Source organism: Ranitomeya variabilis, chromosome 2 (genome assembly GCF_051348905.1).
Source record: "Ranitomeya variabilis isolate aRanVar5 chromosome 2, aRanVar5.hap1, whole genome shotgun sequence".
Taxonomy (NCBI): domain Eukaryota; kingdom Metazoa; phylum Chordata; class Amphibia; order Anura; family Dendrobatidae; genus Ranitomeya; species Ranitomeya variabilis.
Window position 1 is genome coordinate 339,352,292 of NC_135233.1, and position 17,560 is coordinate 339,369,851.

At 45.0% G+C, this 17,560-nt stretch overlaps 1 protein-coding gene across 6 annotated transcripts in view; it reads right to left on the reverse strand.

Moving 5' to 3' along the window:
• Positions 1-17,560, reverse strand: part of HTR2C (5-hydroxytryptamine receptor 2C) — a 720,745-nt gene that overhangs the window by 126,113 nt on the left and 577,072 nt on the right. For all 6 annotated transcript variants that reach the window (XM_077285389.1, XM_077285392.1, XM_077285391.1 and 3 more), the window contains one exon: positions 14,805-15,407. In XM_077285389.1, coding sequence (XP_077141504.1) covers positions 14,805-15,183 — 379 coding nt within the window. In that variant the 5' untranslated portion in view covers positions 15,184-15,407. The remainder of the gene's footprint in view (positions 1-14,804; positions 15,408-17,560) is intronic.

Consider the following 17,560-nt stretch of genomic DNA (forward strand, 5'->3'; position numbering starts at 1 on the left):
AGGGCTATGGTCAGGAGGATAATTCTTGGGTGACAGCATCTGATGTTCATGCTCCTGATTTGGTTCGTGCATTTCATACTGCTCATCCAGATCGCCCTGGTGGTTCTGGTGAGGGTTCGGTGCCCCCTCCTTAAGGGGGGGTACTGTTGTGAATTCTGTTTGTGGGCTCCCCCGGTGGTGCTTTATGGTAGTGCCACTTATTTGCCTTCTTCTATCCTTGATCACCTGTTGACACCCATTAGGGGAGTTTCCTATTTAAGGCTGCTTGGCTGCTGGTCTGATGCCGGCCAACAATGTATCAGTAGCATTCTGTTGCATTCTCCTGCCTCAAGATCCTGTTCAGCTGAGTTGAATTTTGTTTCTAGTTTATGCTATTTTTGTCCAGCTATTTGCAATGTGACTCTCTGTAGCTGGAAGCTCTCGTGGACTGGAATTGCCACTCCAGTGGCATGAGTTGTCACTGGAGTTTTAAAGTAATTTCAGGATGGTGTTTTTGAGTAGTGTTTTGAAGTTGACCGTGAAGTGACTCTTTCCTGTACTTCTGCTATCTAGTAAGCGGACCTCACTGTGCTAAATCTGCTGTTCATCCTACGTATGTCTTTTCCTCTTGACTCACCGTCAATATCTGTGGGGGACTGCTATCTTCTTTTGGGGTTCATCTCTGGAGGTAAGGCAGGCCTGTATATTCCTCTGATAGGGGTAGTTAGATCTCCGGCTGGCGCGTGGTGTCTAGGGCATCGTAGGAAACACTCCCCGGCTACTTCCAGTGTCGTGTCAGGTTCAGGTCACAGTCACTTTAGTTCCCATCACCCGAGAGCTAGTCCGTTGTTATTTTGATTTCCCTGCCATTGGGAAAATCATAACAGCTGAGGAGCCGGGGCACGGCGCCAAGGGGGTAGGAATGACGGCTGTGCTGCGTCATATTACGAAGGAAAGTCCCACCTCCGGGACGGTTTTACGGTATCAGTGGACACATTTTATAAGTGTTAAGTTCTGCGTGTGCAAGGAGCTAAACAAAAATAGCTACCTTTTCCTTGTGCAGCATTACTGCTGTACAAGGTGGCTCTTTCAGTAACAAACGCCTTGGGGGGGGGGACAGGTTCCCTTACATTTCAGTTGTTGTGTCAGCGTGGCGGTCGCAGGACACATTGCCGGCTACACAGCTGGGGATCAGCTGACGTTACTGAAACCCAATAACACTGGGTCGTATGTTTTGACTGTGCAGACGGCACTTCTGAGCCTCAACTGGCGGTGTTGGAGCCCAGGAATTACAGTTCAGGTGGTAGAAAGATGAACACAACAGGAGACCTGGATACTGTAGACAGTCACCTAATTATTTAATCAGGAAGAGGAGTGGCAAATTCCTGCGAGATCCAGGCCTTGTTCATTTTCAGGAAAGTAAGCCGGTCAACATTATCGGAGGATAGTCACATGCGACGGTCAGTTAGTACACCACCTGCAGCACTAAAGACACGTTCCGATAATACACTGGCCGCAGGGCAAGACAGCACCTCCAATGCATACTGGCTTAGCTCTGGCCATGTATCCATCTTTGAGACCCAAAACTTGAAAGGGGAAGAGCCGTCTGGGAGTACAGCAAGAGGGCAAGACATGTAGTCTGTCACCATCTGACGGAACCGTTGCCTCCTGCTGACTGGAGCCGTCTGTGATGGTGTAGACTTTTGTGGCGGGCACAGAAAACTGTGCCACAGTTGGGCCATACTGGTCTTGCCTTGGGCAGAGGCACAGCTTCTGCTCCCTCTTTGTGCAGAGCCTCCACCACTGCCTGGACGCACTGAGCTGCTTTGGAATGCACTAGCAGCACTTCTCTCAGTTGGAATGGAGAAGATGATGGAATTGACCAGTGTGTCTTGGTACTCCCGCATTTTTCGCTCCCGGTTCAACGGTGTGATGAGGCTTTCTACGTTGTCCCGGTAGCGAGGATCGAGGAGGGTGAACACCCAATAATCAGACAAGTTGAGAATGTGGGCGATGCGGCGGTCGTTTCTCAGGCACTGCAGCATGTAATCCACCATGTGCTGCAGACTGCCAACTGCCCAAGAAACGCTGTCCCCTGCTGGAGGCGTGATCTCTGCCCGCTCGTCATCACCCCACCCTCGCTGTACACACTGAGTACTGGACAATTGTGTAACTCCCTCCTCTGGACGGATGTCTTCCTCCTCCATTGACTCCTCCTCATCCTCCTCACAAACTGTCCCCTGCCTATGCGTTTGTGAGGAACCACGTGGCGCTGACTGTCCAGAAGATGATGGAAATGGTGAATCCTCATCCTCCACCTCTTCCACAACATCATCCCTTAGCGCTTGCAGTGATTTTTCAAGCAGGCAGATAAGGGGGACAGTCATGCTGACTAGTGCATCATCTGCACTCGCCATCCGCGTGGAATAATCAAAGGGACGCAAAACCTGGCAGACGTCATTCATAGTGGCCCACTCTGTGGTTGTGAAGTCTGTACGGCGCTGACTGCGACTTCTTTGCGCCTGAAGCAGCTGGTACTCCATTACAGCTTGCTGCTGCTCACACAACCGCTCCAACATATGTAAAGTGGAATTCCACCTGGTAGGTAGGTCACATATGATGCGATGTTCCGGCAGGCGGTGTCGGCGCTGCAGAGCCGCAATGCGCGCTTTTGCCGTGCTGGAACGCCGCAAGTGAGCACACTCTAGGCGGACCTTGTGCAGCAGTGCATCAAGATCCGGATAGTCCCTCAGAAAACTCTGCACGACCAAATTGAGCACATGTGCCAGACATGGGATGTGAGTGAGGTTGCCGAGGCCCAGAGCTGCCACCAGATTTCGGCCATTATCACACACTACCATGCCTGGCTGGAGATTCGCTGGCACAAACCACACATCGCTCTCCTGCTTGATGGCATTCCAGAGCTCCTGCGCTGTGTGGCTTCGATTCCCCAAATAAATTAATTTCAAGACGGCCTGTTGACGTTTGGCCACTGCTGTGCTCATGTCGGTCGTAACAGGTACACGTTCATCACGGGTCCATGTGGAGGTGGACTGTGACGGCTCCTGCAGCGATGATTCTGAGGAACTGGTGTAGGAGGAGGAGTCAATGCGTACAGAATGGATTCCTGCAATCCTTGGAGTGGGCAGGACACGTCCTGCGCCACTCGCACGGTCTGTACCCGGCTCAACGACATTAACCCAATGGGCAGTGAGGGAAAGGTATCGCCCCTGTCCATGTTGACTGGTCCACACATCGGTGGTGAGGTGGACCTTGCTACTGACGGCGTTCAGTAGCGCGTGTTTTATGTGTCCCTCCACATGCTTGTGCAGGGCAGGGACGGCTTGCCTGCTGAAGTAAAAGCGGCTGGGCACATTGTACTGTGGGACTGCCAATGACATCAAGTCACGGAAGCTGTCAGTCTCCACCAGCCTGAATGACAGCATTTCCAGTGACAGAAGTTTGGCAATGCCTGCAGTCAGAGCCTGTGCTCGTGGGTGGTTTGACGAGAAAGGCCGCCTTTTCTCCCATGCCTGTACTACCGATGGCTGTAGACTGGGCTGGGAGTGTGTGGATGACTGGGAAAGTGGTGCTGCAGGTGGAATTACAGCGGGTCTCTGGACAACAGGGCCAGAGGTTCTTCCACGGCGATCCTGGGAGGAAGCCGAACCAGCTGCGTGTGAGCTGGAGGAAGAGGCAACACGAGCTGAAGAGGTGGTAGCTGCCGCTGTTGGTTGGCCTAGCTCTTCAGTGTGTTTTTCTAACTCCGCCGGGTGCCTGGTGCGCACATGTTTCCACATGTTGGAGGTATTGAGGTTGCTGACATTTCGACCTCTTTTGACTTTGTGATGACACACCTTGCATTTGACATAGCAAATGTCAGCTGCAACTGTGTCAAAAAAGGACCAGGCACTGCAAGTCTTGGGAGCGCCCTTTTTGGCTTTTGGAAGAGACATGCTCCTAACGGCTGCCAAAGCGGAGGCTGCAGGATCCGCAGTCTTCCCCCTCCCTCTCCCTCTTTGGGCCGTACGGGGAATCTCTTCCTCAGAGCTGCTCCCACCACCTTCCTGTCCCTCACGCCAAGATGGGTCAAGGACCTCATCATCTACACTACCCTCTGCCCCCAACTGCTCCTCCTGGGTAGTCTCAGCAGCAGAGCACGCACCAGTAAGTGGCACCTGAGTGTCATCATCAGCTGATGCGGCCTGCGATGTGGTGACCGGAGCCACTGGCCCACCCGCCTCTTCAGACTCAGAGAGAAAAAGCTGTTGGGCATCACTGCACCCTGCCTCTTCTTCCATTTCTCCAATGCTGCTTGGCTGGCCCCCTGTTTCCAAGCCAAGAGATTCAGAGAACAGAAGTAGAGACGGCTCCTGTCCTGGGCTCTCTGTCTTCCTGGGCAATTTGGCAGGTGGTGAAGAGACAGATGGCTGCTCTCCAGTGCTCTGTGTCTGAGAGGATGTGGCACTAATTGAAGTTGATGCATTAGCTGCCATCCATCCGACAACGGCTTCAATTTGTTCTTCACGCAGCAGTGGTGTACGGCGCTCTGCGACAAAGCTGCGCATGTATGACTGTTCCCTTGTGAAAGTGGGTGCTGATGAGTCACCGGTGCCCGCAGCAGGCACAGAATCCCCACGTCCCCTCCCTGCTCCGCGCCCACGCCCACGCCCACGTGCCTTACTCACTGCCTTCTTCATCTTGGTTGACTGATAAAGATAAGCAGAAAAGTACTAACGGATTTGTGTGCTTATTCCTGAACAACTCCTCCTAACAGGTATAAGAAACACTAATTTTCTAAAGTGTGGACTAGACTTTAATATGAGCTAATGTGGCCTACACAAATGTAAAGTGGTGTCACTGGTGTGTTTGGTGAACTTTATTATTTATTTATTTTTTGGGGGCTGAACTGACAACAGATAGAGCTGCAGTCACACGGAGACCGTGCAGACAGACGTAAACGGCGCTGCAAGGCCCAAAAACCCTCCTCTACGTTATCCTATGTAGTGTTTTTCCACAAGTTAGCTGGAGACGGGTGGAAAGACACTAATAGGAATTTTTTGAAAAAATGTGCAGCAGCCTGCACTACTTAAAACAAAATGAAAATTGATTTTGCGGTATGACGCAGTGAAGAACCCTGAGCTGGAGACAACCAGGCTATGGCTGCTCACAGACTACAGGGCGAGCTGCAGTCACACGGAGACCGTGCAGACAGCCGTAAACGGCGCTGCAAGGCCCAAAAACCCTCCTCTACGTTATCCTATGTAGTGTTTTTTCACAAATTAGCTGGAGACGGGTGGAAAGACACTAATAGGAATTTTTTGAAAAAATGTGCAGCAGCCTGCACTACTTAAAACAAAATGAAAATTGATTTTGCGGTATGACGCATTGAACAACCCTGAGCTGGAGACAACCAGGCTATGGCTGCTCACAGACTACAGGGCGAGCTGCAGTCACACGGAGACCATGCAGACAGCCGTAAACGGCGCTGCAAGGCCCAAAAACCCTCCTCTACGTTATCCTATGTAGTGTTTTTCCACAAATTAGCTGGAGACGGGTGGAAAGACACTAATAGGATTTTTTGTTAAAAATTAGCAGCAGACTACACTACTTGGAAAAAAAAAAAAAAAAGAACAGTATGAGGCAATGAACCACCCTCCCTGAACTGAATACAACCAGCTATGGATGGCCTATGTGGCTGCACTCAGACTAGAGAGTGGGCTGCACTCACACACACACACACACACACACACACAGACCTTGCAGATCGCTGTGAAAACAGCGCTACAAGGCAAAAGCAAGGTGAATAGTAGGTGAACACAGCGGTTGCTAAATTAGCCTTTGGAAAGCACAAAGAAGCAAATCGCTATCTCTAAACTGGCCCTCAGTCAGCAAACAGCGTCCTGTCACTAACTGAATTCACAGCAGAGTGATCGCAAAATGGCGCCAGCGACTTTTAAACTGCATCATGACATCATTTCAGCAGCCAATCACAGCCTTGCCAGTAGTTTCATGCCCTCCATGCTGAACAGGATGTGCCCACACTTGGAATCATTCTCATTGGATGAATTTGTGCATTTTGAATCTGGGAACTTCCGATTCCGGTATCCGATACGCGGCAAGTATCGGAATACCGGTATCGGAATTCCGATACCGCAAGTATCGGCCGATACCCGATACTTGCGGTATCGGAATGCTCAACACTACCCGTGACACTTTCTAGTATGTGTACTACTTACAGATTCCTCACCCAATTGCAGACCTGCTCAATCTTAAACTCTCTGCTTGGGCAATTCATTGCCGGTCCTTTAAGCCAAAAGGACTTTAACAATGTGTCCAGTGTGAGTTATTAATATGCAGCTGGCATTTTCTGCTGAATTACCTCCTGTCTGAATTAAGTAGCATTTGAATGATTTCCAGGCGTATGAATAGTGCTTAAAGCAATACTTATAAAGATATATCGACGGCATAACGGAGAGGAAGTAATCAACATTCACGCAGTTTAGGATGTGCTTAAAATATTACTCACAGACCATCACTTCCCAACCTCTCAAAATTTACATCACTAAAATAATTTAACAAATACTTTAGCTTTATTTTCACTATTTCATTCCTTCTGGAACTCACAGTACATTATTTTGAAGGCTTACCTGTGGGTATATCTCCTCACCCGCATTTTAGGTAGAGAAAGGGACACATAAACCAAGGGTTAAGTAATCATCAGGATTAAAGGAAAAATAATTACAGCATGTTTCAATGTGGTCTCTGGCTATCTCTTACATGCATTTTAATCAATTGCAAGAGACTGGTTTTAAAACACCGCAGTGGAGGAATACATAACATGATGCCAATTTAGGAGCTGTTGATAGATTGTGTCGTTTCACGATAGTAATTTGTGACCCTCATAGTCTCTCCATTTACATCACTTTTACTTATATTATGTTTCTTTAATTTATTTTAGCTTCTGTATACAAATAACCACACATAGCATATATGATATAATTTATCTTTATTTAAGATGGGTGATTATAAATACATTTATTATTTATTAAGTAGCAAATAGAAAACAAAGGTAGAAAACAAAATACTGTAGCATGTAAATGTTTGGGCACCCCGGGTCGAAATTACTGTTATTGTGAACAGTTAAGCAAGTTGAAGATGAAATGATCTTCAAAAGACATAACGTTAAATATAAGTGCTTCTCACTAAATTAGAATATCATCAAAAAGTTACCATATATACTTGAGTATAAGCTGACCTGAGTATAATCACCGCAGAAAAAGACACTATTTCAAATAGAGTAAATGACACAATAAAACTTAACATTTACTTCTTTTAGATAAAACACTCTATACCACATACACGATCTAAAACACGTATGGCTGCTGACAAAGATATAGGGTGCACAAACTCCCTACTGGACCAACTATCTGTACCCTTCCTAAGCAATCACGTGTCACTGCTCATTAAGGTAATGAATATTCACTCTATGCCATTACCTTAATGAGCGGGGGACACGTGATCGCTCGGCCAGAAGAGCTGCTGGCTCCGGCCGGAATGAGATGCAGGGAGGGTGCGCAGGGAAGGTGTGTAGGATGTGTGCTGGAAGTCGCAGCTGCAGCTGTGCACTATGTGAGATAGCGCTTACTGCATGTGTTGGGGGACATGCGCTTAGCAACAGTACTCTGTCACACAGGCACGTTTTTCTCACAAAAACAGTCCATGCGGTTTATTATGCAGTCATAAACCAGGTTATGCACAGTTCATTATAAACTTCATAGAACACAAAAGGCACAAAGGTGACATTAAGTTGCAGCTTTAACTTAGATATTTCATATACGGCTTTAACTCACAGACACTAAACATGCTGGACCTCTCACTTCATCCAATTACCATGGGTGGCCGTACGCCGAACAGTACATCAATGTCCATGGAACACAACAAGCACAAGCAGTCTGTTCCACTGGCAGATACTTCTCTGCCACTATGATTGCCCCCTTCCCGGTTATTACCTTTCTGTAGCTCCTGCTCCACATGCTGACCTCCTGTCAATCCTCTCTCCTCCAGGGAAACTGCTGAACTGGGATCACCAACTTGCCTGGCAGGCACACATCAGTTAGTTCCGATCCTCAGACGGGCTGTAGCTCCCCCAATGCAGTGCCGTTGCAGACTCTGCATACACTCCTTCCCATGTGCTCTTCTGGAAGTCCTACTCCCAAGACATCCAACACGGGTTATGCTATTCAGGAAGTCCTACTCCCAGGACTTCCAACACAGGCTGCTGCATGTGCTGTTCAGGACATCCGTCCCCACCTGGGACCGTCCAACACACAAGTTTCTCAGTGCGCTGTTCAGGGATCCGGTCCACCCACAGGACCTCCCAACACACAAGCTGTCCAGGATCTACACACTCTCAATTACAGAGAGCACAGAGACCATTACAGACTCCATTGCAGAGACTACTGACCATGTGACCAAACCATGGTCACATTATGTAGTTGTAACCACTCCCATAGATGAGAGGTGTGTGTGACTAGTTCAACCCACCCAGCTCTCAAACTATCCCAGTAAGCCTCCCTTCACAACTATACAAACACTTGTGGGACTACAGGTCCCAGAACAACAACATTACTTCAGGCTTACAGACCAGACTCCCTCTGCGACACATACCGGCCATTTACAATCCTGCCAGTCACTATCTCATTATAACCATTATAACCACAGATACACCTCCATGCATATCCTGAGGTGCACACACAGCACCCTCTAGCTGCAACAGGGGTCACTGCATCATAGCTATAAGAAAAATGAATATTCACTGCTAGCGCAAGTCCTGCTGGATAATGAAATTTCCATCTCCAAAAAGGTTGTCAGCAGATTACTCCAGCAGCAATTACTCCAGCAGCAGTCCACTCCTTGTAAATCTCCCCAACATTTTTGAATGGCCTTTTCATAACAATCGTTTCAAGGCTGTGGTTATCCTGGTTGCTTGTGCACCTTCATCTACCACACTTTTTTCTTCAACTCAACTTTCCAGTAATATGCTGGATACAGCACTCTGTGAACAGCCAGTTTCTTTAGCAATGACTTTTTGTGGCTTACCCTCCTTCTGGAGTGAGTCAATGACTGCCTTCAAGTCAGCAGTCTTCGTCATGATTGTGGAGCCTACTAAAATAGACTAAGGGATCTTTTAAAATGCTTAGGAAGCCTTTGCAGGTGCTTTTGTTACCGTATATACTTGGCATCAGCTGATCCTTCATCTCCGTGGCATGCGATTAGGGATCAGCTGATGCCGCACAGTCTGAAGAAGGCGGAGGGAGATGAGTGAGAGGCGAAGATATGCACTGCGCATGCCCATGAATCCCAGCCCCGCAGTGTGAATAAATCAGAAGACACTACGGGGCGGGATCTCGGGCAGAGCGGCCGCACAGGCGCAGTCAGCCTGACATCAAATGATGTCAGAAGACGGGCAGCGCTAACTGCGCATGCCCAAGGGATAACATAACAGCGCAGGCTCCGGGACAGTTTCAAACAATGCTGAGGAGGCGGTGCCTGGCGCCAAGGGGGTATGAATGACGGCTGTGCTGTGTCTAATTAGGGGGGAAAGACCCGCCTCCCTGGCGATTTCACGGTATGAGGGGGCACATTTTATAAGTGTTTATTTCAGCGTGTGCAGGGAGCATAACTAAAAGAGCCACGTTGTCCGAATGCAGCATTAGTGCTGCACAAGGTGGCTCTTTTAGTTACAAACGCCTGGGGGGGTGACAGGTTCCCTTCAACAGGCTAATTTAAGGAGATAGCCAGGATTTTAAAAGAAAAGGCATGTAGTTACTAAAAGAGGCAACTACCTGTCTGTTGTACCCAGCATTGGTCGTTGACCACTCCTTCCAGAGATTCAGCTGCTCCCTGTCAACAGAGCAGAAGTTTCTCTTACCAGGTCTACTGCATCAAGCTGATTGACAGCTGGCTTCCCCAATTAGACAGGGGGTGTGGAGAGCAGTGAATATTTATTTCTCTTTTGCAGCGGCACAGGAGTAAGCTGCAGCAGCCGGCTCCTGCCTATCGTGACCCGCTGCTCCGCCGATGCCGCTCCCCCACCTCCTCATCCAAAGTCACAGCAGATACAGCCGTACTATAAGACCTCCCATTTTCCTCCAAATTTTTGGAGGAAAAAAGTGTATGTGATAGTCCATATGGCAATCTAAAACCTGATCACATACATGAGTACTTGCCAACACCCTTCTGTTTGATCTGCAAAATTATATAGAGCTTCAAAATTCTTCCATTTCTTAGTATATTTTTTCAGAATATTTTTTATTCAGAATATTCTATTGCCACTACATCGTTATTACTTTATCAACGCTTTCTTTTTTATGGAAGCAAAGTAGCTTAGCGCAGCATTAATCTGTCTCACTAGTGCAGAATATACACCCACCCCAAGTTCCAGCTAATAAATCACTTTCTTATAAATAAATAGATGACAGGTAGAATTATTGCACAAGCTCTGTTATACTGGCTTTACCCCCTGTCATATTTAATGACTTCAAGAGAACTCCTTGAATCTTTAAAGCATAAGTGATTTAATGACAGTAACTTTGTGGGAAAATTTCTTAAATGATAGATGAGTTTGCACAAAAACGTAAGCCGATCAAATCAATCAAAATTTAGAATGAAAATTATTTAATCTGCAATTTATAAAGCTGAAATCATGGGATTAATGAAAATGACAGTAATTAAATGGGTTGTCCGGTCTAAAAGGAAGAGTATGCAGTCAATAAACTACAGAATGTAATGCATACACTGTCATGATTCCCCTGTATGATCCCTGCAAGTGGTCTATCACATGACCACATGTATATGATTTGCATGTTTTCTGTCAAGCCAAATAGTTTAATCTTGTTTCCCTCTATAGAGAAGAATAGAGAGAAGCTGGAAGAGACTAGTCAGCATGTGACTTCGGGTATGGAATTCCTACTCACTCATAGCTTAAAGCAGGATCATGACAGTGTGCCCATCCCCCTTGTTATGATTTAGCAGTCTGCAGTCATAAAGTGATGGCAGACTTTTCTTCTTAGACTAAACAATTCCTTTAATAAATTTAGAATGGTTAAAAAAATGGTTCTAAAATGGTATGGAATAAATAGGGTTCTTACTAGAGATGAGCAGATCTGCAAAAACTGTATTCATTCACATTCCACCATGCTTGTCCTATACTTAGGAGTCCAGTGGGAGGTCCTAATGAATGTCTGACCACTGGGACCACTAAGAGCATTTTCACAATACATCTTTTTTTAGCTGTAAAACATGTTCATTTTTCACGTGGAAGACACTTCAGAAATCACTTCTTTTCCCTGGAGTTTTTTAAACATTGTTTGTCAGTTCCTGAGCACTCTTTTTTAATTATTTTTGAGCCCATTTTAGCTTTTATATAGTCATCCTTTTATTGGCGTTCTCTGGATGTCTGTGACACTGGCTATCGTCACTTCTCATGTACAAGCCATGAGGCAGGGGAGTCAAGAAGTCAAGGGTCAAATACCAAGACTGTACATAAAAGTTAGATGGGCAGTACAAGAGAGAAAACAGGTCACAGTCTGAAATCAGAAGTCCGAAACGACAGCAGATGGAGACAAAGGGAATAGGCAAACAAATAGTCAAAAGGCAAAGTTCACGGTAAGGCAGCAAATGATCAGAACAGCAGAACACAAAAGCAAAAGGCATGGACACCACCGAGCAGAGCTACAACTGACAAGCGCTGACCATTTACAGCCAGCTAAATAGCCATGCAGTAACACAAAAAGGTGACACCTGTAGGAAGCCCAGCAAGACCCCCTGCCTGATTGGCCTGCAAGGTACTCCTAATTTAGGATGGGGATAGCCCCTAAGGAGGCAGCTGAATATTCTTAATTAGCATAAGGATAGGCAACACAATCCAGTCCCTGATTGGGTGGCTGGACTATCCCTTTCAAAATACTGATAGCCCAGTATGTCCCAGCCATCTTTTGAGCACCTGAGTTGTCACTCAAAGAAGGAGGATGGCATCGCAAGAAGATGGGAGGAACCAGACAAAGAAGTGTGACACCCCGTGAACCGGACCGCCTGGAGGTGAGTATAATAAAAGTTATTTTTCTTCTCTTACAGATTGGGTTGGGGGCTTATGTACAGCAATATAGAATGCTGTATACAGGCCCTAAAAGGCGGTGGCCACATCTCATATTGGCCAAACCTGGTGACAGGTTCCCTTTAAATATTCAAAATTCTGAACATATGAACAGCAAGTTGTTTTTCCATATAAATTATTAGGACCATTCTTCTAGAGCTTTTTCCACCATTTCTTTTTGTGGACCTGCTCACAAAATGATGTAAAAAGACCAGTGTGAACATTCCTTTAGGCTTACAAGTATAAAGTCTGATCCATACATACTGCTATGCTTAGTCAAAGAGTTTATTTTCATTCATCAGAACTGATGTGTCTTAATAAACATGTCAAGTGATGAGGTTTTATGATCATCAATTATCAACAGGCTATTAATGTTTAGACAAACAATGTTGAGTTAAATTAATGTTAATTCTTAAAAAAATCCATATCTATTTTCATATCCACAGTAAATAAAAAAAATATAATACACACATACTGTACAAAAACATGGAAAATTGTTAACGGGAAGTTGAATTTTTAATTAAGAATGCATTTCAAGGTATTACACCCATAAGTGATATTTCAATAACCACTGTATAGTTTTTTTTTTTTTTGCCTCTATAAAATATATTATTCCAAAACTTATTTTACAGCCAGTAAAATATTATTAAACTGATAATTTAAAGACCTAAATTCATAGAAATGTGGATTTTCACCTAAACTAAATTCAGACAGTTCCAGCTGAGAAGATAAATTCTTGACAACAAGGACCCTTGTGATGGGTAATGTCTTCTCAAGCAAATCCAATTACTTAAATCGGTGTGTTATAACTACTTCTACTGATGGTAGAAAATCATATCCCATCATGAAAGCTAGAAAAAATACAATGACAGTTAAAGTGAACTTGTCACCCATCTTTAAAGGAGTTGCCCCCATGAACAAAGTACACTGTAATCAATTGATCTTTGAATAAAAATAAGTTCTACAACTGGACGTGTTATAAAAATGTTCCTGTGCTGAGATAATCTTATAAATGTGTCCCTGCTGTGTACTGTGTAATGGCTGTGTCTCTCCGTACAGGAACATACCACAGCTCCTGGGCAGTGGAGGAAGCAAAAGCGAGAATACAGACATGGCAGCATGGGATCACAGATGGTGGTTTCTGCAAGGAAAAACATTTCCTTTGCCTTTTTAAAAACTCATTTTACCTCACAGAAAGAATCAGCTGCATACCCCTGCAGAAATGTATGTATACTATTTTGCTTCTGCCCATGACCAGAACCTGAGGTATAACTGACTGTCTTCCTGCAGTTTTCGGACACATACACGAGGGGCACACTTATAAGATTATCTCAGCACAGGAACATTTTTTAACACATTCAATTGTGAAACTTATTTTCCTAAGATCAATTAATTAAAATGTACTTTGTTAGTAGGAAAAACCCTTAAAGCAATAGATGGGCAAAGCATTGAGGGAAACAGAAGTGAAACAGATGTGTACCTTTATAAGAAACAAAAATTAAGCTAAAGAAAACCTACCATGTAAAAAACGCTATTAACCTCCAGAAATGGGGTTATAGGCAGATTAATAGTATTCTGATAACATGAGACCATCACACTGAAGAAATGAACTTCATTCCTTCTGGTATTCTCAGGCTTTCAGTCATAGAGGCGTAGCAGGAGTGAGTTCAGTCACCTCTCAGTGCACGGACAGCGTCAGCTTTAACCGCACCCTGGCATTGATTGACAGCCGGCACTAATACTGAGTCAGTTGTAAGACAATGCATGGTTATATCCACTGCTCACTATTCACTGAGCGGTGACTGAAACCATGCCGGCTGCACTCCATGACTGAAAGCCCGAAGCTGCCAAGAGGAATAAAGATAATTTCCTCCCAGCAGCAGAGCTTTCAGTGCGGCGGCCTCATGCTGTCAGAACACTAATAACCTGCCGATAACCCCATATCTGCAGGTTAGTAGCCTTTTTTTTACATGATAGGTTCCCTTTAACTGGTGACCTATTCAATCACAGTACATCCCTGCTTGTCCTATACTTAGTAGTCCTATGAACGGTCCTAAGCAGTTTTGACAATTTGAATTACTTTTCAGGATCATTTGCATCTAATGTTAGAATGAATAGGGATTAAAATTAATAAATCATAGCTTATATCAATTATTTTCCAATAAATCAAACTGCTATTGCTTTCCTAATCTGCTGGCGGATTGCACTATATGTTCACCAGGACATTTATTGTAGTGCATTCTCATCAAGTAAAAATATACTGATTAGTGATGAGCGAGTGTGCTCATTACTCGAGTTTTCTGAGCATGCTCGGGTGGTCTCCGAGTATCTTGGGCATTCTCGTATCTTATGTTTGAGTCCCCGCAGCTGCATGGTTTGTGGCTGCTAGACAGCCTGAATACATGTGGTGATTCCCTAACAAACAGACAATCCCTGCATGTTTTCAGGTTGTCTAGCAGCCGCAAATCATGCAGCTGTGGGGACACAAACATAATCTACAAGCATGCCCAAGATACTTGGGGAACACCCGAGCATGATCTGAAATCTCGAGTAACGAACACACTCGCTCATCACTAGTACTGATATAAATGGGACATAATATTATTACAATTTGAGTAATAGAAATAAAGAAGATAAAATAGAAGAGAAATACAGATTGGTTACTTACCATACAGAATTGTTATAAGAGACACTGGCATGACTAAAATTCCCACCAGCATATCTGCCACGGCCAGTGACATGAGGAAGAAGTTGGTCGCATTTTGAAGTTTCTTTTCCAAAGAAACGGCCATAATGACAAGAATATTTCCCCCTATCGTTAATATAATGATGATCAATGTCAAAAGTGCAGACCAGTTCTTGTCAAGCGATGGATAGGATGGCCTCTCTTCTTCCGATGCATTCATGGGATGCAATGTGGGCATACTCTGGTTTAAAGTCACATTGCTGTTAATATGCCAGGCCATCAGTCCATTGTGTATGCTGAGATCTAGCGGAACTGTTGTCAGGCTGAATAACATCCCTGTGCCGCTAACAGTACTCATCATCTGAAGATAGCTATTTTGGATTGCGTTTTAGGAAAACGTTTAACTTCTGGTGAAGACATGTGGTCAGCAATGTTTGGTATTTCTCTCTGATGACGGAACAAAGAATGTGATTTTCCATTATGTTCCACATCTTATTGCTGGGTTGATAGTTAGATGATAATTGATTTTTGACCCAGAAGGACAAAAGTGTCTGCAGTGTCCACTTCATTCTCTGGTCAAGCATTCTGCAAAACAAGAACATCACTATCATTAAATCTGGGTTGAAAAGCCAATTATGTGATTATAACCCTAGATACTCTCCGTACGCCAATATAAAGTAATACATTCTTTAGATAAACTGAATAATAATCACAGCGTGCATGTAGAATACTAACAATTATTTGCTTAGAATCAAAACTGATAAATGACGCCGTTATCATGAATTCATCTTTTCTGATAAATAATATGCAAAACTACCGTACATACTCAAGTGTAAGCCGACCCGAGTATAAGCCGACCCCCCTAATTTTGAAACAAAAAACTGGGAAAACTTATTGACTCGAGTATAAGCCTAGGGTGGAAAATGCAGCAGTTACAGGTAAATGTCAAAAATAAAAATGGGTACCAATAAAAGTAAAATTGATTGAGACATCAGTAGGTTAAGTGTTTTTGAATATCCATATTGAATCAGGAGCCCCATATAATGCTCCATGCAGTTCTTTATGGCCCCATAGATGCCCCATATAATACTCCGTACAGTTCTTTATGGCCCCATATAATGTCCCATATAATGCTCCATGCAGTTCATTATGGCCCCATAGATGCCCCATGTAATGCTCCATGCAGTTCTTTATGGCCCCATGGATGCCCCATATAATGCTCCATGCAGTTCATTATGGCCCCATATAATGCTCCATGCAGTTATGGCCCCATAGATGCCCCATATAATGCTCCATGCAGTTTATTATGACCCCATGGATGCCCCATATAATGCTCCATGCAGTTCATTATGGCCCCATAGATGCCCCATATAATGCGCCATGCAGTTATGGCCCCATAGATGCCACATATAATGCTCCATGCAGTTATGGCCCCATAGATGCCTCATATAATGCACCATGCAGTTATGGCCCCATAGATGCCCCATATAATGCTCCATGCAGTTATGGCCCCATAGATGCCCCATATAATGCTCCATGCAGGTATGGCCCCATAGATGCCCCATATAATGCTCCATGCAGTTATGGCCCCATAGACACTCCATATAATTCTCCATGCAGTTCTTTATGGCCCCATAGATGCCCCATATAATTCTCCATGCAGTTCTTTATGGCCCCATAGACGCTCCATATAGCATTGTGCCACATGTAATGCTGCTGCTGCTGCACTAAAAAAATGACATACTCACCTCTCGTCGCTGCCCGCTGCTCCTCAGCATCTCGTCTCTCCGCACTGAGTGTTATGGCAGAGGGCGGCGCGGCGGCGTGCACACTAATATGTCATCACGCCCTCTGACCTGCACAGTCACAGCAAGAGGACGGGAAGACGGAGCGGCGCCTGGCGGATGGAAAATGAATATGAAATACTCACCTGCTCCTGGTGCTCCTGACGCAGTTCCTGCCTGTCCCATAGTACCGCAGCTTCTTCCTGTAATGAGCGGTCACTGGTGCCGCCCATTACAGTAATGAATATGCAGCTCGGCCCCTATGGGAGTGGAATCCATATTCATTACTTTAATGAGCGGTACCACGTGACCGCTGAATAGAGGAAGAGCTGCAGCATGGGAGACCATGTGACAGGCTGGGACAGCGTTAGGAGCGCCAGGAGCAGGTGAGTATGCAACAGTCCTCTCTCTTCCTCACCCGCCGACCCCGCCGCCGACCATGACTCGAGTATAAGCTGAGAGGGGCACTTTCAGCCCAAAAATTTGGGCGGAAAATCTCGGCTTATACTCGAGTATATACGGTATATTTTATTTTTGTTACTCATTAAATGGCAAATAGTGACAAAAATTATAATTAGGATTAGTAAATTACCAGTATTCACTACTCTGGTTAAAGATTATATGTTAGAAAAACATGAGGAAACCATGACAAAGTAACTGTGCCATAAAAATCATTTTATACAAGTACATGCTCCATGCAAAAAATAAAAATAAGGAGCAAATGTAGTAACTAGTGATGAGCAATCGTCCTTGGATAATGTCTTATCTGAGAATGCTCAGGTGCTAAACAAGTGTCTTTGAAAAATATGTTTGAGTTTCCACGGCTGCATGTCTCATGGCTGTTTGACAGCAGCAACACATGCAGGGGTTGTCTAACAAACAGGAAATCCCTGCAAGTGTTGCAGCTGTCGAACAGCCATGAGACATGCAGCTGCGGGGACTAGAACATATTAT